The sequence below is a fragment of the Salvelinus sp. IW2-2015 genome, linkage group LG15 (assembly GCF_002910315.2).
Source record: "Salvelinus sp. IW2-2015 linkage group LG15, ASM291031v2, whole genome shotgun sequence".
In the NCBI taxonomy this organism is placed as follows: domain Eukaryota; kingdom Metazoa; phylum Chordata; class Actinopteri; order Salmoniformes; family Salmonidae; genus Salvelinus; species Salvelinus sp. IW2-2015.
The window spans coordinates 21,495,897-21,517,035 of NC_036855.1; the positions used below are offsets into that span (position 1 = coordinate 21,495,897).

At 41.5% G+C, this 21,139-nt stretch overlaps 2 protein-coding genes across 3 annotated transcripts; one reads left to right on the forward strand and one right to left on the reverse strand.

Moving 5' to 3' along the window:
• Positions 1–287: 287 nt before the first annotated feature.
• Positions 288–15,976, reverse strand: LOC111973804 (cGMP-dependent protein kinase 1). Its single transcript, XM_024001216.1, has 20 exons — positions 15,696–15,976; positions 15,212–15,424; positions 13,578–13,701; positions 13,158–13,324; positions 11,913–12,026; positions 9,567–9,672; positions 9,329–9,392; positions 8,876–8,953; positions 8,565–8,659; positions 7,963–8,028; positions 7,664–7,735; positions 7,325–7,421; positions 5,409–5,548; positions 5,051–5,140; positions 4,754–4,895; positions 3,309–3,472; positions 3,082–3,204; positions 2,918–2,980; positions 2,758–2,824; positions 288–703 (listed from the first exon to the last, which is right to left on the reverse strand). Exons 2-20 carry the CDS (start codon positions 15,399–15,401, stop codon positions 605–607), a joined length of 2,061 nt encoding a protein of 686 aa, XP_023856984.1. The 5' UTR covers positions 15,402–15,424; positions 15,696–15,976; the 3' UTR covers positions 288–604.
• Positions 15,977–16,479: 503 nt separating this feature from the next.
• On the forward strand, positions 16,480–19,110 carry LOC111975139 (ubiquitin-like protein 4A-A). 2 transcript variants are annotated; one of them, XM_024003328.2, is made up of 5 exons: positions 16,480–16,651; positions 17,101–17,206; positions 17,940–18,142; positions 18,468–18,624; positions 18,812–19,110. In XM_024003328.2, the coding sequence occupies exons 1-4, from the start codon at positions 16,604–16,606 to the stop codon at positions 18,573–18,575; spliced, it is 465 nt and encodes a 154-aa protein (XP_023859096.1). In that variant the 5' UTR covers positions 16,480–16,603; the 3' UTR covers positions 18,576–18,624; positions 18,812–19,110. The 2 variants fall into 2 exon arrangements, with proteins under 2 accessions (XP_023859096.1, XP_023859095.1); XM_024003327.2 differs by having other exon boundaries at positions 18,468–19,110.
• The last annotated feature ends 2,029 nt before the right edge of the window (positions 19,111–21,139 follow it).

Here is a 21,139-nt window from a genome sequence, read left to right on the forward strand (position 1 = left end):
AGGACCTGAGAGATGAGGTCTCCAGTACGTGGCAGTATAGAGAGGGGCCTGAGAGATGATGGGCCTGAGAGATGAGGTCTGCAGCTATTCTATTGCTCTTGAAATAAATGATCATGAGAGAAAAAAAGCTATTGAATTAGTAAAGCACTTCAACAAAAAAAAACAAAAAAATGCTGGAGGTGATTAAAAAATATGTATTAATTAAAGTGCTTTAAAACACCCTATGATTTAACAACCAGTTATTGAATGCAATTACATGATAAAGCTCAGATTATTATTTGTTTGTTTATTTAATTCCAAATATTCAGATGTTGACTCATAGGTTTATGAATTGAAAATGCCTACATAACACTTTTGGTAAAACAATAATACAAAGTAAGAAATATCACATGATAATACAGGAACAGCTATCAACATTTACTTCTTTGCTAGTTCACAAAATATGGAATTACAAAATATTCTAACCAGTTGAAATAAAAGAATGCTGAACACAATGGCATTCCATTGCTCTGTCTCTTCGGTTTAATTTATTTCCAGTACCAAAAACTATTTTCGTATCATATCATGTGTAGGATTCAACCCAGATCAGCATTATATTGTTCAATCAGAAATCTATGTCCCAGTCTGAGTCCTCAACAGCTGGTGAGTCCTCAAGGATGTCAGTGAAGGGGTCCAATTTGCTGTCCTCCAAGTGACTGATGAACTGAAAAAATAATATTTCTAAGGGTAAAATACAATATGCAAGTATATATATAGTCAACTTCTGATTATTATAGTACCAGTCAAAAGTTTGGACACACCTACTCATTCAAGGGTTTTATTCTTTTTACTATTGTTGACATTGTAGATTAATAGTGAAGACATCAAAACTATGAAATAACACATATGGAATCAAAAATATTTTAGATTCTTCAAAGCAACCACCCTTGATGACAGCTTTGCACACTCTTGGCATTCTCTCAAACAGCTTCACCTGGAATGCTTTTCCAGCAGTCTTGAAGGAGTTCCCACATATGTTGAGCACTTGTTGGCTGCTTTTCCTTCACTCTGTGGTCCAACTCATCCCAAACCATCTCAATTGGGTTGAGGTCGGGTGATTGTGGAGGCCAGGTCATCTGATGCAGCACTCCATCACTCTCCTTCTTAGTCACATAGCCCTTACACAGCCTGGAGGTGTGTTGGGTTATTGTCCTGTTGAAAAACAAATGATAGTCCCACTAATGCTGCAGAATGCTGTGGTAGCCATGCTGGTTAAGTGTGCCTTGAATTCGAAATAAATCACAGACAGTGTCACCAGCAAAGCACCCCCACACCATCACACCTCCTCCAACATGCTTCACAGTGGGAACCACACATGTGGAGATCATCCATTCACCTACTCTGCGTCTAAAAAAGACACGGCGGTTGGAACCAAAAATCTCAAATATGGACTCATTAGATCAAAGGACAGATTTCCACCTGTCTAATGTGCATTGCTCGTGTTTCTTGGCCCAAGCAAGTCTCTTCTTATTGTTGGTGTCCTTTAGTAGTGGTTCCTTGCAGCAATTCGACCACGAAGGCCTGATTCACGCAGTCTCCTCTGAACAGTTGATGTTGAGATGTGTCTGTAACTTAAATTCTGTGAAGCGTTTATTTGGGCAGCAATTTCTGAGGCTGATAACTGTAATGAACTTATCCTCTGCAGCAGAGGTAACTCTGGGTCTTCCTTTCCTGTGGCGATCTTCATGAGAGCCAGTTTCATCATAGCGCTTGATGGTTTTTGCAACTGCACTTGAAGAAACTTTAAAAGTTCTTGACATTTTCCAGATTGACTGACCTTCATGTCTTAAAGTAATGATGGACTGTCGTTTCTCTTTGCTTATTTGAGCTGTTCTTACCATTATATGGACTTGGTCTATTACCAAATAGGGCTATCTTCTGTATAACACCCCTAGCTTGTCACAACACAACTGATTGGCTCAAACGCATTAAGGAAAGAAATTCCACAAATTAACTTTTAACAAGGCACACCTGTTAATTGAAATGCATTCCAGGTGACTACCTCATGAAGCTGGTTGAGAAAATGCCAAGAGTGTGCAAAGCTGTCATCAAGGCAAAGGGTAGCTATACTTTGAAGAATCTCAAATATAAAATATTTTTATTTGTTTAACACTTTTTTAGTTACTACATGATTCCATATGTGTTATTTCATAGTTTTGATGTCTTCACTATTATTCTACAATGTAAAAAATAGTAAAAATAAAGGAAATCCCTGGAATGAGTAGGTGTGTCCAAACTTTTGACTGGTACTATATAGAGTTGAAGTCGGAAGTTTACATATACCTTAGCCAAATACATTTAAACTCAGTTTTTCACAATTCCTGACATTTAATCCTAGCAAAAATTCCCTGTCTTAGGCCAGTTAGGATTCCGCCAAAATTCACCCAACTTATTGCGGGAAGCTTGTGGAAGGTTACCCGAAACGTTTGACCCAAGTTAAACAATTTAAAGGCAATGCTACCAAATACTAATGAGTGTATGTAAACCTCTGACCCACTGGGAATGTGATGAAAGAAATAAAAGCTGAAATAAATCATTCTCTCTACTATTATTCTGACATTTCACATTCTTAAAATAAAGTGGTGTTCCTAATTGACCTAAAACAGGGAATCTTTACTACGATTAAATGTCAGGAATTGTGAAAAACTGAGTTTAAATGTATTTGGCTAAGGTGTATGTAAACTTCCGACTTCAACTGTAGCTCTGCCAAGTACTTACTTTCGGTATGATTGGGGGAGACAAAGTGCCTTTGCGAAGTCCTTCCCAGTTGAAACCTTCAAACCACCTGAAAGAAAGAACAAGATAACAGACTATAAGCTGCTGCTATATAGATGACAGTCACACAGTCTGATGTTTTCATCTCAGCCTTTCATCTTACTTGTGCTTCTGGATGTCCTTGGCCCCGTTTCTCTGGTTCCCCAGTCTCTCTGCAGGGTTGTTCCTGAGAGACCAGGACAGAGCGTCATCATGACACACAACTAATAGCTGAGGAAGTGTGATACAATGAATGTCTGTTTTCAGTCATTGCTAAATGTGTCACACCTGCAGAGCTTCTTGATCAGGCTTGAGGCACTCTTACTGATGGTTTTTGGGAATTCAACCAGGTCAATCCCACGGATGGTGGCTGTGAAAGTCTTCATAGGATCAGGGCCACAGAATGGGAGACTAGAAAGGTAAAGATTGGGAAGAGACATCTACGAGAATGACTGACAGAGACAAGAACAAAAAACTGGAGCTCTGGAGAGAATTGGACTGTCTTATAATCGCACCTTCCACTCAGCAGTTCAAACACGAAGACGCCTAGAGACCAGAGATCTGCAGACACACTGTGCCCCTTGTTCAGGATTATCTCAGGGGCCACATAGTCAGGTGTGCCACAGAACGTCCACGTTTTCTTACCCAAGCCCACATTCTTAGCACAACCAAACCCCACCTAGGAATAGTAGCACAGTCAAGTCATGAATATGGATGTTCAGTATCTCAATGGATCCATAACATATATTTTCCAAAGTGATATTCTCCATAGATTATTCAGACTCCTTGATTTTTTCCCCCATTTTGTTACGTTACAGCCTTATTCTAAAATGTATTATATTGTTCCTTTCCTTCATCAATCTACACACAATACCCCATAATGACAAAGCAAAAACTGGTTTTTAGAATTTTTTGAAAATGTATAAAAACAAAACAAACGGAAATATGACATTTACATAAGTATTTAGACCCTTTACTCAGTTCTTTGTTGAAGCACCTTTGGCAGCGATTACAGCCTTGTGTCTTCTTGGGTATGACGCTACAAGCTTGGCACGCCTGTATTTGGGAAGTTTCTCCCATTATTCTCTGCAGATCCTCTCAAGCTCCGTCAGGTCGGATGGGGAGTGTCGCTGCACAGCTATTTTCAGGTCTTTCCAGAGATGTTCGATCGGGTTCAAGCCCTGGCTCTGACTGGGTCTACTCAAGGACATTCAGAGAAGCCACTTCTGCGTTGTGTTGGCTGTGTGCTTAGGGTCGTTGTCCTGTTGGAAGGTGAACCTTCGCCCCAGTCTGAGGTCCTGAGCGCTATGGAGCAGGTTTTCATCAAGGATCTCTGTACTTTGCTCCGTTCATCTTTCCCTCGATCCTCACTAGTCTCCCAGTCCCTGCAGCTGAAAAACATCCCCACAGCATGATGCTGCCAACACCATGCTTCACCGTAGGGATGGTGCCAGGTTTCCTCCAGATGTGACGCTTGGCATTCAGGCCAAAGAGTTCAATCTTGGTTTCATCAGACCAGAGAATCTTGTTTCTCATGGTTTGAGAGTCTTTAGGTGTCTTTTGGCAAACTCCAAGTGGGCCACTCTACCATTAGGGCCTGATTGGTGGCGTGCTGCAGAGATGGTTGTCCTTCTGGAAGGTTCTCCCATCTCCACAGATGAATTCTGGACCTCTGTCAGAGAGACCATCAGGTTCTTGGTCACCTCCCTGATGGTAGAGTGGCCAGGTATTGTGTGTAGATTAAATAGTCCCCCCCCCCCTAATCAATCAATTTTAGAATAAGGCTGTAACGTAACAAAATGTGGAAAAAGTCTAGGGGTCTGAATACTTTCCGAATGCACTGTAAATGTAACCTTTGAAAGTACTGTATTTCTTTGTGTAACCTTGTGCAAAATTGACAATTTTGTACCCCTCTCCATCTTGTGTGGGTTTGAAATGCAGTGAAAGGAGCTCATGTTACCACTTTGGCATATCCACGCTGGTCCAGAACTACATTCTCAGGCTTCAGATCCCTGTATGTGATACTGTTTTGGTGCAGGAAGATAAGGGCCTCAACAACACAGGCAGTGTAAAAACGTGTGCTACTGTCATCAAACGAGCCTCTGAAATGTAGGAGCAAGAGCACAATAGTGATTAGAATGTGGGACATATTGATGTTGTGCCCTAAAAATAAGAATTCCAATGCTATCAATTCAGTTATAAAATCCATACTGTAAAATATACAAAAACAACATGTAGTAGACAGTAGTGAAGTTACCTGTCTTTCAGTAGATTCCAGAGCTCACCACCTAAACAAGCTTCTGTCAGCATGTACAGGCACTTTGCATCTCGGAAGGTACGGTGTAACCTAGGAGTGGCAAAGAAGACAGGTGTTGTCCAGTTGATAAGCATATAGTGAGTTAACCAATCTAAGATTAGTGCAAGGATTCAGTCCGATCACAGGTGATAGGCATTGAGTTAAAAAAAAACAATTGAGCCGATATATGCAGCGTTTATACAGTGAATGGGATCTCCGCGAACGTGGGAACATTGCCTAAGCCGCAATGCCTATAACCCGCGATAGGATTGAATCCCGGCCTAGGTATGTTTGGCTGGTGGTTGGGTGCACAGCACACCTGACGATGAATGGACTATGAGCTGCCATGAGGATGTGTCTTTCCCTCAGGATGCACTCCTGTTGAGCAGTGCTTAGGATCTGATGCTTCCTCAACACCCTCATGGTGAACGGGCAGTTGATGTTGGTCTTAAGCTGTACCTAGAAGGAATGCAAAAACCTCAACATGTAGGTTAATCCATTAAAAGCAACATGGAAACCAGACAATAATGCACTGGGATTTACTGACACAGTTTCAAGCTTGACCCACTACTTACTCCCAACTTCGGCCAATTAGACCACATCGGTATTCCTACAAGCAGGAACTCAAGAGGGAGTCACCAACACAGAGAATAGTGAGGCGCTGGACAGAGGAGGCAGACTCAATGCTGCAGGATTGTTTTGAGAATGTTTGGAATATGTTCAAAGATTCATCCACCCAGGACTCATCCATCAACATTAATATACATCGTCAGTCACAGGCTTCATTAGGATATGTGTTGATGATGTTGTACCCACAATAATAATCTGGACATACCCCAACCAAAAACCATGGATGAACGGCGATATCCGTACAATGCTGAGAGCCCGCATTTCAGCATTCAATGTCAGCAGAACGAACCCCGATGACTCGGTTGTGCACAGCGCGTACAAGACAAGCAGGTACGAGCTCAATACATTCGGGAAGCAAAATGACAATACAGACTCAAACTTGAATTGATGGTCGACAACTCAGACTCGCGTCACAATGGCAACTCCAGCTGTACGTTGCCCACCGAAGCCTCCCTCACAGACAAGCTTAACACATTCTATGCTCGCTTCGAGGCAGACAATACCCAACCATCCAGGAATACTCTCACTGCTCCGGAGGACCAAGTGATTACACTCTCTTAACACAGGGCCCCCCCAGGTGTGTACTCAGTCCTCTGCTGTATTCCCTGTTCACCCACAACTGCGTGGCTTTGCACGACACCAACTCTATCATCAAGTTTGCTGATAACCAACAACGACAAGTCACCCTATGGGGTGGAGGTAAGTGAACTGGCATTATGGTGACATGATAAAGACCTCAACGTCAAAAAAACAAAGGAGTTGATTGTTGACCTGATCCACATCAACAGGACTGCAGTAGAGAGAGTCACGAGTTTTAAGTTCCTCTGCGTCCACATCACAGAGGACTTGTCATGGACCAACACCACCACCATTCTTGTCAAGAGGGCACAACAGAGTCTCTACTTCTTAAGGTGGCTGAAGAAATTCTTTCCAAATACTACCGCTGCACCATTGAGAGCCCCTCCTGCGAGTGGTGAAGACAGCCCAGTACATCACTGGGACCGTACTCCCAGCCATCCAGGACATCTACTTGAAACGGTGCCTGAGGAAGTCACACAGCATCATCAAGGGCCCCACAAACCCCAGCCATGAACTGTTATCTCCCTTACCGTTGGACAGACGGTATCGGAGCATGAGGTCTGATACCAACAGGTTCAGAGACAGTTTCTATCTACAAGCCATCAGACTGCTGAACACTTGAACTCGACTGACCATCTGCTCTGACTCTCCGCACCTTAGCACACATGCCCTCAGTCATGCACACACCCAGACAGACATACACACACGCATATACAATCATGCTACACACACACACACACACAACTGCTGCTAACAGACTCTTATTATACGGCTCAGTTTATACACTGTCCCCCTTCCCCAATACACGTGTAAATATTGGACTATAAATTGTGCCTTCCTTTATAATACTTATGCTAAAATGTTTATTCTATTCTACTGCCATTTACTTTTTGTTTGTATTCTTATCTTTTATTCTTTTTTATTGTTGTTGCATTGTCAAGAAGGCACCTGCAAGTAAGCATTCCTTGGATGATGTATTCCATGCATATCCCGTACATACTAATAATAAAACTTGAAACAACTCACCAGCTCTGAATGACCGGTTTCTCCCTCTCCTAGGTTACAGATGACCTGGAAATCTCTGAGAGACGCGTTGGATAGGAGAGCTGCATCTTCCTCTGACCTGCTCACGTGGAAAATATGAATTAGCCAATGTTGCTTTACTTGTTCTAAATAAAGGTTAAATCCATAAAAATGGTTCATTTGGATCAAGGCTCATTAAAATATAAGCAGCGAGCTAGAGAGACAAAACATGTAAGCCTTATGATAAGACATTATAAAGGTTTATACCATGCTTATAACAAATACTAACGCAATATACCTGTTGGCTGGAAAGTGTTACCTATAGTTTCAGTTGCTACTTACTGGGCTTTGAGTTCGCTGCTCTTGTGCACATTATGACTGTCCTCTACCAAACCTATGATCTTTTTGAAAGACCTGATGAGAGATGATATGATCTCAGGTCACTTAAAACATTTTTAACAATTTTCACATCATAACAAAGTGGCTTATAAAAACTATACTGGCACTGTGTGCTTGGGGGTCACTGTGGTGGGGCATTGTGTGCATTTTGGAGATCTGTACTACATATTCTACAAATAAGATTGAAGCAGAATGTACAACATTCTCAAATAATCATGCCATAGTCTAAACAAATCACTTACTCTCTATCCACAACCAGGCATGTGACATCACCAGCAGCAATTACATTCACTGTCCGCACATCCTCTCTGGAAATCGAACAAAAGGTTTGTAATTGAAAGGTTATCAAAATGGCATTGCAATAAATGACAACAGTACTGACACCATGCAGACAGAAAATGTTATCGCTCAGAATATTCTCTTGAAATCTGTAAGACCCTGTGTTGCTTTTATTACTATCATTTTCTCGAATCCATTGACCTCGATAGTTTCATTATTAATTTGCATATTGTCACTAGCTCACACTGTCCTATTGATTGTAGTTGATTATGAGGGACAACATGATGAGCAAAATGCAATCACATGGGGAGAGTATGTCTCGTTCCCCAGATGATTCCGTCAATCAAACTTGGCAACGTTTGCTTAGTAATAGCTGAATTATACATATAGTATAATGTATGTATGTTCTATTACTCTGTAACTACAACTGTCTAGTGGTTATTGAGATTTGTGATACGAGAGAGCTAGTATGTCAATGTATATCAAGCCATGTAATGTGTACGAATGTAAGCTGCTGTATAACAGACCTTTGGATAAAAGCACATGATGTATTACAGTTTCTCACCCCCTCAGTGCTTTCTCTCCAAACCAATGGCCCTCAGAGAGAGTTGACAGGAGTACTGCCTCTTCATTGGCTGACTTGTTCTCTGTCACCTTCACCTAGGTCGGGAAGCAGATAGAGGGGTAGAGACTGCTTATCTGTCTTGTCTCTTTCATGCCATCTTTGAAATGTGGCGATGCACGGATTAATTAGCACCATCTGTGCCCGTACAGTTGTTGTGTCAGACTAACCCCTGCAGATGCCTATTTCTGTCCTCCACTAGTTGAAGCTTGTTTATTGAGTTCAAGGTAAGGTTCAGCCATCCTCATCCTTACCTGGCCACTACTGATGATGTAGAACGTGTCCCCTGTTGCACCCTGGCGAATAATATAATCACCTTCACTGTAGCGACTCTGTTGAGACAGACAGGTGAGAGATGGTGGATAGGTGGGAAAATGAGCGACGGGAGTTAGAAATAAGTAGCAGTATGACGGCAGGGGGAGAAGGGATATGTAGCATGTGAGATGTTGAGAATCTTGGCATGAGTACATCACCAACCAATCAACACAGATATTTTGGTCTGTGTGCCAACCTGATTAGGCCACCAATGCAATGCAAATATACCTGTAAACTGTCAGAGAATGCATAGCAGATGGGTAATTATTATTTGGAAGACATACAAAAATCATTAGCTAGCTAGATTCTGTTTGTGGAACATGGCTTTTCTATAGCATGTTGTGTTAGTGAATCTGAGGAGTGAATGTGTATAATAGATTCATGTTCTGTACCTCTTCCAGAATATCAGACACTTTCATGAGCACATCCTCTGGCAGCGAGCGCAGGAAGGGTACTCTGCAGCCAGACAAACACACAAACAGCAGAACGACTGACTCACAACATATTACATTTGAACTGTTCTACTATAGTCGCGTAGATTGTAGATTAGTGTCAATTCTACACAAATATGTATTTTAAATTTTACACAGATATGTATTTTCCTTGTGTAGTGATGAGGGTGGTATTGACCTGCAGAGGAGCTCTCTGAACTGGGCCAGTCTGCTGAGGCCACTCTGCACCATGATGGTCTGAAAGCTCTGCCGGTCAATAACCCACAACATGCTGTTTTTTAGGGCTGCAGAGAAAGACAGGGAATGGTAAAGAAGATCTTCCAAATCACACAATGTCAAGAGCAGTGGTAGGAAGAAACAGAAATCTCTTTACGGATGAATGTATTCTGTATTCTGTGAGTATACCGTATGTGTGTTGAGTGGAAATTTAAATTCTTACCCTTACAGTTTATGTTAGTATTATAGATAGTACCCTCTGTTGCATTACAATGTAAGGCTAGGGGACTTAGCAAATGTCTTCTATTTCACAACATTTTCATCTCTATAAATAGATGTCAAGGCCGGGTTTGCAAACGAGGCTCTACAAACAATTTACTCCTAGAAACACAGTTACATAACACTACTATAAATGTTTCCTGTACTCTTAAAAGGAATGTCTGAGTGTTTGTGTTCCTTTCTCTGAAAGTGTTGTGGATAAAAGAATAAGGAGGACAGATTCTAGATTACATTCCCCACGCAGCCTTCCTCTCTTCCTTTGTCTGTTCTGTGCACAGACAGTAATGGAACTCTGATACAGATGTTGTAAATTAATAATGATCCAGATGAATTGATTCAGCAGGGCTTTGTGCGAACAGGAGCCTCTGTCCTGTACTGGCCATACAACTCCAATCCTTCTAGTCCTTCCCCTCCCAATCATGCCATTATTTAAGTTGGTAATGAAAGCACGGTGGGAAATCAACATGCCATTGTTATCTTTATATGGTACGTATTGCAGCGAACGGCAGGGAAGTGAACCCGGGTCGCTGGCCTACGCATTGCGCCAATAGGTTTAACCCACTTGGTGGGAATTCTAACGTGGCTCATATAGCAAGGGTCACTACACTGCTGCCTTCGAACGGGAAGGCACGTCCCCGTGCTTCATCACTACCGCAGCCCCCTCACGTGTCTGGCCATGCGTTCCGATGGTCTCGACAACTTCCATCCCACTTCTGACACCAATGTACTAAACGGCAGGGCAACCAGGCAGGGAAGCAAACCCAGGTCACTGTCGTGAAAAGGCATACACCCTATCGTGCCAATAGGGTTAACCCACTTGGTGGGAATTGTAACGTGTATATTTGAGTCTAAAATGTGAATGTCAGATATTAGTCTAACCCTTTTAAATGTCATACTCTTTGCCATTTTCTGGGAAGAACATCCTGTGTGACCATGAATGTCAAATCAGGGAACACATTTTTTCACCTAAACCTCTTACTGTTACAGTGATTTTAGACTACAGGATAGAAAGCTTTATTGATGTTCTTTGATGGCAACAAAGGGAAAAAGTAATTTCAGGTCAGCCAGGAGAACCAGGGAATGGGTTGGGAAGAGTGCATACAGAAGAAAGAGAAAAGGCCAGGAACATAAATTGAAACGTTGCTGTGAGAACAGATAYGGTGAGGGAGATTGACTGAAAGATAAATGTACTATACAATTAAACAGGAAACCGGCAATGCACTGAAAGAGAAAATGGACATGGTGGCACAGTGGAAAAGAGGACAGGAGGATGACAAAGGAAACACTATAAGAGGGGGGGAAATGAACAGATTTTTTTAATTTGCACCGATTCTGTCCATTCCGTCAACCTATTTCTTTGTGAAAGCAGGTCAGATGTGAGCAGCAGTGGCTGCGTTTCCCAGTGGGCTATGGGCACAGACAGTGTAGAGAGACGATAGCACACATTTAATTTTCCATTGAGAAAATCAACTGCAAGTCACTGAGCAATAATAGGRCTCGTTGAGAGGTTATTTGGTCAGTCATGAGGAAAAGTGCAGTGAAATCAATAAAGAGAAAACGTATAACCAAATAAAATGTGTTGTTTTGATATACTGGTATCATTATACATATGTGCGTATGTTAATTTCCATTTCCAAGAAAATTGTATAAATAGCAGGAAAGCTGAGAAAGGAGATGAGTTAGGCAGTCAGGTAATTTATGAGCCAATGTGTTTTCTTATTCCGCACATTTCAGAGGAGAGGAGTGTTTGAAGCTGTGATGTAGTGTTTGAAAAAGTTATTTTGATTTGAAATTCTACAGAAATTCCCAATCTGACACCAAATCTACTCAGCTGTGATGAATAGGCTGGTCTGTGATGGCGATGCTCTCTTGAACAATACTTTTTTTAGGCCAATGAAAAATCAATCCAAGCACAGCAAAATTGTGAAAGGATTTCAAGACAACATGTTTTGCATTCACTTCAGCTGTTGTTACAAAAGGAATAGAACAACCACATTACACAAGCACTCCATGCACAACGCTCCYGTACCTGATATAGTGTAGGTGTAGGTGCAGCTGTACAGGAGTGCCAATTCTCCAAACACTTTTCCTGGTTCAATTGTGAGAAGCTTCTTGGCATCCTTGGTCATCTCCATCTTCCCCTCTGTTAAATGCCCATTTAAAACACAAATACACAATGCAGCAAATACAGAATATATTGTTATCAACAGATTACAAATGCTTAAAATCAAAGTGCACCAGTGATGTTGCAGCAATATGTGGCGTCCTTGTGTTTAAGTATGCATGTATGTGTTTACCTTTGTGCATGTTTATGTTTGCATGTGTGTGTTTATGGCATTGGCATGTGCGTGTTAGACTATGTGTGTGTATGACAGTGCAGTTGCTGTTTGATCTCCTTCAGAGGAGGATGGTAAAGGATGGTGATGGCAGTCTGAGGCGTCCATACAAACAGCAGGGTGGCAGCTGAGGAGGTGTGACCACACGTTAGCTCAGCCCCCCTCACCCAGCTCCCAGCTGCAGGTGCAGGGAGTGTGACTGACACAATCAGATGAACGCAGCTGTCTGAGATATGCCATGTGTCAGGTAGAGACACTTTCATCTACAACAGCACAGCAGAAACAGAAACAGTCTAGGGCTCAGGTAACAAGAAAAGCAAATTGGACAACCGTGCCCGATTGCCTGTCACATCAGATATGAGGGTAGCAGGAGAAATGCCTGAGCTCCAGCATCAATGAGCATTGCAAACCAGGGCCGATCATGAATGGGCCTCTTGCCCTGTCCCTGTCTGACATTAAACATTTTGTATGCCGCTTATCATGCACAACACCATCTCCCCCTCTCTCCTTCCAGAAACAGGTCATTCTAACATTCCCCCTCATTGCGCCAGAAAGCAGTGCCGGCACTAACAGAGGAGCATACCAACTCAACTTGAGCCAGAGGGAGGAAGAAATTAGGAGGGGGGAGATGTGTACTTGAGTAACATTTACTGGGCATATCTCTGAGCAAACTTAAAAAACGAATAACCAACATACATTAAAGACCAAGAGCTGCCTGCTCTTAGATTGTGGATCCAAGTGCTCAAAGAATCATTCACCAAAACATCTTGAGCAATTACTATACCTTGGGGACTTTGGGAATACTTAAGTCCTCTTTTTGAGAGTGGGGCWATGCATGGAAATTCAAGAAGACAACAGGGTTTGGACCTTGAAGTGACTGTATTGCCAATCCACACTATACTCACCACTTTTAAACCACTGTTGATTTAACTTGTTACCTTCTAGAACATAGGCAAGAGTTCCACTGTCTCCCTCTTGAATGACGCAGCAGCCTTGGTTGACCGTGGTGGGGTACATACAGTCCATTATAGCCAGGATTTGCCCACTTTCCAGGTTCTTTAGAAAGTCATTCTCTAAAAAGGAGGTTTGAATCAGCTCCTGTGACCTGAAGGAGTAAAGATTGTGTGAGGCAATCAATAAGTAATTTCATTGTGGCTAGTGTTTGACAACAAAGGCTCTAAAGCCTTGAGCCAAGTTTCATACAGTGTGTATAAATCAATGAAAATCCTTATTGACATTTGTGTCTGTGCAGGTACCACTTGATCAGCCTTAAGGGCCTTTAGGAGCACATTTCTCAAGTGGAACAGTTAAAAGGGAATGTTGCCAAGGCTAACGGTGTCTTTAGTGTGTTCTCTCACTGTTGGCTTTTGTTGTAGCTTTTCAGGGTGGCCAAAGCACGTTGCCTTGGATCCTGAGTGAGGGGCTTTGACAATATGGTCTTTCTTCTGGTTCTCTGGATCTCTTCACACTGTGCAGAATGCCCTAAAACAGGCAAATACATATATTTCTCTGCTCACTTACTTTGTGCAACATATAAGGAGCACAATTTAAGTCTAAAAACAACAAATAGCCAAATGTAGAGTATTTGCAGGTAGCCTAGTGGTTAGAGCGTTGCTGGATCGAATCCCCGAGCTGGCAAGGTAAAAGTCTGTCGTTCTGCCCCTGAACAAGGCAGTTAACCCAATATTCCCAAATAGGCCGTCATTGTAAATAAGAATTTGTTCTTAACTGACTTGCCTATGGCAAATAAATAAAATAAAAAATAATATTCAGACACTCAATACAATGTATCTTGTGTCGGCACATATAGAAATACAGCGCCTTCAGAAAGTATTCATATCCCTTGACTTATTTTCTCATCCATCTACACACAATACCCCATAATGACTACCTGAAAACATTTTTGCAAATGTATTGAAAATGAAATATCTAATTTACATAAGAATTCACACCCCTGAGTCAATACATGCTAGAATCACTTTTGGCAGTGATTACAGCTGTGTGTCTTTCTGGGTAAGTCTCCAAGAGCTTTGCACAGCTGGATTGTACAATATTTGCACATTATTATTTGTTTTATTCTTCAAGCTCTGTCAAGTTGGTTGTTCATCATTACTAGACACCCATTTTAAGTATTAGATTTTCCCCAAACATAATGCTTTGTCTTTAGGACATAAAGTACATTTCTTTGACAATTTTGTTGTTGTTTTACTTTAGTTCTGTACAGGCTTCCTTCTTTGGAGTAACTACAATGTTGTTGATCCATCCTCAGTTTTCTCCTATCACAGCCATTAAACTCTGTAACTGTTTTAAAGTCACCATTGGCCTCATGGTGAAATCCCTGATCGGTTTCCTTCCTCTCCGGCAACTGAGTTAATAAGGACGCCTGTATCTTTGTAGTGACTGGGTGTATTGATAGACCATCCAAAGTGTAATGAATAACTTCACCATGCTCAAAGGGACATTCAATGTCTGTTTTTTTTTTTGTACACATCTACCAATAGGTGCCCTTCTTTGTGAGGCATCGGAAAACCTCCCAGGTCTTTGTGGTTGAATCTGTGTTTAAAATTCACTGCTCGATTAAGGGACCATACAGATAATTGTATGTGTGGAGTACAGAGATGAGGTAGTCATTCAAAAACCATGTTAAACCCCATTATTGCACACAGAGTGAGTCCATGCAACTTATGATGTGACTTGTTGGGCACAGTTCTACTCCTGAACTTATTTAGGTTTGCCATAACAAAGGGGTTGGTTACTTATTGACTCAAGACATTTCAACTTTTCATTTTTAATTAATCTGTATAAGTAGGCCTGTGCCACAAAATCTCAAATTCATCCATTTTTATTTCAGACTGTTACACAACAAAATGTGGAAAAAGTAAATGGGTGTGAATACTTTCTGAAGGCACTGTATGTGATAAATAAGATGTATAAGAGCATAAAATAAAAACATTGCCTGAAATGTGGATATACTTTTTGCATAATGTTTTACCTTCAATAGCTCCAGAAGACTCTGGGGGAGTGATGGTTGCCCTGTAGCGGTCCAGTTCACCCTGCAGCCTCCGAATCAAGTCGTCCTTGGCATCCAACTCCAGCTCCAGCTCATCAATGAGTGTATCCCTCTGGCGAAGCTCCTCAATCTTCAGTTGCAGGGCAAACTGCAAGTCTCGAAGTGTACCCATTGCCTCTGTAGAGCGGTGCAGAGCTGATCGGCAAGGGAATTATGAGATACTTAAGAGTGCGTGTTACATTGCAAATGTTTTATTTGTTGCATTTCAGAACATTCTAAATAGACTGTCTTTGATTGAAAAGACAGCTCAAAAACGAATCTCTTACTAAGGATGCAGTTGATGAAATAATAGGCATAGTACGCAACAAAATATGTAAAATTGTTAAGAGTATACATGCATTCAGCTATGAAACTTTAACTTCACAGCAAAACAATTATAAATCACAAAGTAAAATAACTTACCTACCTGTCTAAGCAGAAGGACATCAGCAAGAAAGTCTGAGAATCGAATGCCTGCAGTATAGACTATCTTTTAGTTTTAAAGAATCGAATCACATCTGTCGCTGACTGTTTTCGATTCTGTTTTCGCTCGATTTAAAAGAATGGACAGGTGCAGCACAGGCACTTGCAATACTGTCAGTGAAGATTAGATGTTTGTAGCTACAGAAAGACTATGGATAGATGACGCCTGAACGCTCTCGCCAGTAGGCTACACTTGGCTCTCAGATTCCCTGTTCTCTCGCGTCGCCCAACATTGCTCTCGTACCTAATTGGGACACGGGACACACTCCTTTCAGTGTTTTTCGTACATAATTAGCCTACATGACTCGCTCAATAGTAAGGGGGTGTTTGTTCTCCAAAGTTTCTTGTAGGTAAAATCGTGGATGTCATGTCATCATATTACAAATTGGAATCGTGGTGCACATAGCCCTATTGCATAAAGGCTATATCTAAGGATTTTTTTCTGAATTTGATGAGCAAGTTCAACATTTCTAATAACCTAATGTTATAAAGAAATACTATTACAGTTGTGTAATGCTCTCGATAACATAAATAATAATATTACATGTGTGTAATGCTCTCGATAACAAAATTATCATGATGACATTTAAAATATATATATATATATCATCATGCACAAATGATCCTTGCACCAATGGTTCCATCTATGAATTTGAGAGTAACATTTCTCCAGCCCCATAAGTGACCGGTCGAACATACTCCACACAATAGGGGGCAGCACGCACATATTGAGTAGTAAAAGCAGTAGGGAAGTAACTAGAACATGGATTGTTGATAAGGTTCGGCCTGTTTGAAGAAACAACAAACCTGATATAATAACGTCGAATCGTTCTTAATTAAACAGTCAATACAATGATTTTAACTGTAAAACCACTTCAAGGAAAGGAGTGCAACGTACAGGTAAGCAGAGCAAAAGTCAGCCCAAGCCGGTGGCAATGTTTGGCTAGRTTAGCTGAAAATGTTGTTTTCCTGCATCACGGGCTTCAGTACAGGTTACAGTTAGGAAACTAGCTAGTTAGCATTTTTAAAGAAATTTGTATTTAAAAAAAATGTAACTAGCTAACGTTAGCTACAGAGTGTCTTGATAGATATGTTGTTCACAGCAGGGCTGTAACTTAATGAAATGATAGCTAGCTGGCTACAAATGCAGTGTCAGCTAGCTAACTAGTTACTGTAGCTTTCTTGTTCTTACTAGTAGTGAAGATAGCTAGCTAACGTTGTAGTTTTGGTTCAGGGCGTTAGTGCGCGTTCAAGTCAGGCAGACTTGTTCAATTATATAAATTGTGCAGTAGCTCATCAATATAGTCACGAATATTAAATGTCAGTTGTTTAATCTGTCACAATTTCAGGTCACAGAAGATGAAAAAGTATCCACTGTGAAAGAACTGGTGTCTGAACGTCTGAATATACCTGCAAATCAGCAGCGATTGCTTTACAAAGGGAAAGCCCTTGCAGGTACCTACACCAACTACCGTAGCTAGTAGTTAACAGGAAAAGTCCAGTTTACTAGACTCTGSCATATGACAATCATACATAGCTGGGGTATTGTAGACAACTGTGTATGATGATGTCAAGTCACTGAATCTACCAAGTTACACATTGACCCGCTGCATGTTTGAATACTCTTTGTAACATCCATACCTGTACATACATTGAGTATACCAAACTTTAGGAACACCTTCCTAATATTGAGTTGCACGCCCCACTTATTCCCTCAGAGCAGCCTCAATTCATCAGGGCCTGGACTTGACAAGGTGTCGAAAGCGTCCACAGGGATGCTGGCCCATGTTGACGCCAATGCTTCCCACAGTTGTGTCAAATTGGATGGATGTCCTTTGGGTGGTGGACCATTCTTGGTATATGCAGGAAACTGTTGTGTGAAAAATTCAGCAGCAAGCCACCCTTTGCCTTGATGACAACCAGTTCTTGACACAAACTGTCTGCACCATTACACCTGGTCTTGCCCATTCACCCTCTGAATGCCACACATACACAATCCATGTCTCAAGGCTTAAAAAATATTTAATCTGTCTCCTCCCCTTCATCTACACTGATTTGAAGTGGATTTAAGAAGGGATTATAACTTTCACCTGGTCAGTCTGTCATGGAAAGAGCAGGTGTTCTTAATGTTTTGTATGCTCAATGTATATTACGAAGCTATACACCTCTTTGTCAATTTTCCTTTCAGATGAACACCGATTGAGTGATTATTCCATTGGGCCAGAGGCCAAGTTAAATTTGGTGGTTCGTCCTGCGGGGGAGAGGAGTGGTGTGACTGGGATGGCTAGCAGTAGCAGTGCTGTTGGTGGGGTGTGGCAGACTCTGTCCACTGTCCTGGCGAAGCACTTCAGCCCTGCAGATGCAGCTAAAGTGCAAGAACAGCTTGTCAAGGTACAGTATTTCCATTAACAAGAGTAGGCAGCTGTTGGTCCATATCCATAGGTCTTATCATGCTCATCAACAAAAACAAAACACTCAGGAAATCATTATACTGATTTCGGAGTATATAAGCTGCTTTGCATGCACACCCATTGAATGCTGTTTCTACGCTAGAATAATTACCAATGAAGTGTTCAAAAACATCCCTCTGTACTTTCGCTGAAGTACATAATTCACTGAATGTTCTCACCTGAGACTGTGTAGTTACAACTACTTTTGTACTGTATGAATTATTTTATATTTCTCTAGCTATTGATTAACACTGCTTTCTTTTAAGGATTATGAACGTTCACTTCGGCAACTCAGCCTGGATGACATTGAACGCCTGGCCGGGCGACTGCTTCACCCAGACAGTGAGGGTATGGACACATCGTACATGGATTGAGGGCCTACCTATCTGACATGACAGTATTCTGGCGATTCCCAGAGGAGCGGTGGGTCAATTTTAACAGATTATGGCAGGGGAACTGCAGTGTAAATTGACTTCATGCTGAGAATCCCCAGTGTCAGCCTTATATAGGTTTAATTGTACAGGGATAAAATGAACTGTTGACTATAGTCTTATTGCAAAGCTTCCAGATTACAGCCTGGCTTAATGATTATTTTCTTTGTTTTCTTCAGTCATTCCAGTTCAATTAATAGGATATTTTCACTTGATCAAATCAAGACTGAAATGAGAGCCAATCCCTTTTGACTGTTGGTCTAAAGTTATCTGTGGCTGCTACATCACGCTACAAGAGGACACTGAGTAATTATGGAAGTTCTTATTTATAAGCAATGTGTTTGAAATGAATGATGGTATGTTTTCTGTAAACTATCTGTAAGAAGGTGAGTGGTGCCTGTCTGTTCAGCCATTTGCAGCCATTGTATGATTTGTAAATATTGTGTTTATACAAGCATTAAAAAAGAAAGTTACTGTTTTTCCCTAAATTCCAAATACAGTACAACTCAATAGGCCTAGCCCTAGTATGAAAGAAAGCACAATCTACCTCAAATAMTGCTGTCATAATTGCACCTTTTTATTCAACTTTGTCAGGAAGTTATTTAACAATTTAATAAAATATATAGGGGTATTTAACTTCTACTTACAACCTTATACATTTTGTATATAGGCTTGATGAGCACCTGCATATGGTTGTGTTTGTGTATATATACAGTGGGTAGAACAAGTATTTGATACACTGCCGATTCTGTAGGTTTTCCTACAGCATTCCTAAAGCATGTAGAGGTCTGTAATTTTTATCATAGGTACACTTCAACTGTGAGAGACGGAATCTAAAACAAAAATCCAGAAAACCACATTGTATGATTTTTAAGTAATTAATTTGCATTTTATTGCATGACATAAGTATTTGATGACCTACCAACCAGTAAGAATTCCGGCTCTCACAGACCTGTTAGTTTTTCTTTAAGAAGCCCTCCTGTTCTCCACTCATTACCTGTATTAACTGCACCTGTTTGAACTCGTTACTTGTATAAAAGACACCTGTCCACACACTCAATCAAACAGACTCCAACCTCTTCACAATGGCCAAGACCAGAGAGCTGTGTAAGGACATCATGGCTAAAATTGTAGACCTGCACAAGGCTGGGATGGGCTACAGGACAATAGGCAAGCAACTTGGTGAGAAGGCAACAACTGTTGATGCAATTATTAGAAAATGGAAGAAGTTCAAGATGACGGTCAATCACCCTCGGTCAGGGGCTCCATGCAAGATCTCACCTTGTTGGGCATCAATGATCATGAGGAAMGTGAGGGATCAGCCCAGAACTACACGGCAGGACCTGGTCAATGACCTGAAGAGAGCTGGGACCACAGTCTCAAAGAAAACCATTAGTAACACACTACGCCGTCATGGATTAAAATCCTGCAGCGCACGCAAGGTCCCCCTGCTCAAGCCAGCGCATGTCCAGGCCCGTCTGAAGTTTGCCAATGACCATCTGGATGATCCAGAGGAMSAATGGGAGAAGGTCATGTGGTCTGATGAGACAAAAATAGAGCTTTTTGGTCTAAACTCCACTCGCCYTGTTTGGAGGAAGAAGAAGGATGAGTACAACCCCAAGAACACCATCCCAACCGTGAAGCATGGAGGTGGAAACATCATTCTTTGGGGATGCTTTTCTGCAAAGGGGACAGGACGACTGCACCGTATTGAGGGGAGGATGGATGGGGCCATGTATCGCGAGATCTTGGCCAACAACCTCCTTCCCTCAGTAAGAGCATTGAAGATGGGTCGTGGCTGGGTCTTCCAGCATGACAACGACCTGAAACGCACAGCCAGGGCAACTAAGGAGTGGCTCTGTAAGAAGCATCTCAAGGTCCTGGAGTGGCCTAGCCAGTCTCCAAACCTGAACCCAATAGAAAATCTTTGGAGGGAGCTGAAAGTCCGTATTGCCCAGCGACAGCCCCGACACCTGAAGGATCTGGAGAAGGTCTGTATGGAGGAGTGGGCCAAAATCCCTGCTGCAGTGTGTGCAAACCTGGTCAAGAACTACAGGAAACGTATGATCTCTGTAATTGCAAACAAAGGTTTCCGTACCAAATATTAAGTTCTGCTTTTCTGATGTATCAAATACTTATGTCATGCAATAAAATGCAAATGAATTACTTAAAAATCATACAATGTGATTTTCTGGATTTTTGTTTTAGATTCCGTCTCTCACAGTTGAAGTGTACCTATGATAAAAATGACAGACCTCTACATGCTTTGTAAAATCGGCAGTGTATCCAATACTTGTTCTCCCCACTGTACATGGATGGTTTAAAAAATATCAAAACATAAGGTCTGTGTGTGAGAGAGACGTTCTGCCTTATCTATGGTAGCAGGGTGCATATTGGCCTGCATATTGAACAATCTTAGCTGGGAAAAGCTATTTCAACTCGCATCTAATAAGATGTCCAGTTTTGTATAATCAATGTGACTTGATAACAAGAATTTGCCTCTGACT

Excerpts from the sequence above, each read along its gene's own strand:
- LOC111973804 (XM_024001216.1), bottom strand. The coding sequence starts at position 15,401 with ATGGGTACACTTCGAGACTTGCAGTTTGCCCTGCAACTGAAGATTGAG. Across the intron at positions 7,736-7,962 it reads TGCCTGGTTGTGGATAGAGA|GTCTTTCAAAAAGATCATAG; the intron begins GTAAGTGATTTG and ends ATCTCTCATCAG. Across the intron at positions 3,473-4,753 it reads AGCGTGGATATGCCAAAGTG|GTGGGGTTTGGTTGTGCTAA; the intron begins GTAACATGAGCT and ends TACTATTCCTAG.
- LOC111975139 (XM_024003327.2), top strand. The coding sequence starts at position 16,604 with ATGATTTTAACTGTAAAACCACTTCAAGGAAAGGAGTGCAACGTACAG. Across the intron at positions 16,652-17,100 it reads GAAAGGAGTGCAACGTACAG|GTCACAGAAGATGAAAAAGT; the intron begins GTAAGCAGAGCA and ends TCACAATTTCAG. Across the intron at positions 18,143-18,467 it reads TGCAAGAACAGCTTGTCAAG|GATTATGAACGTTCACTTCG; the intron begins GTACAGTATTTC and ends CTTTCTTTTAAG.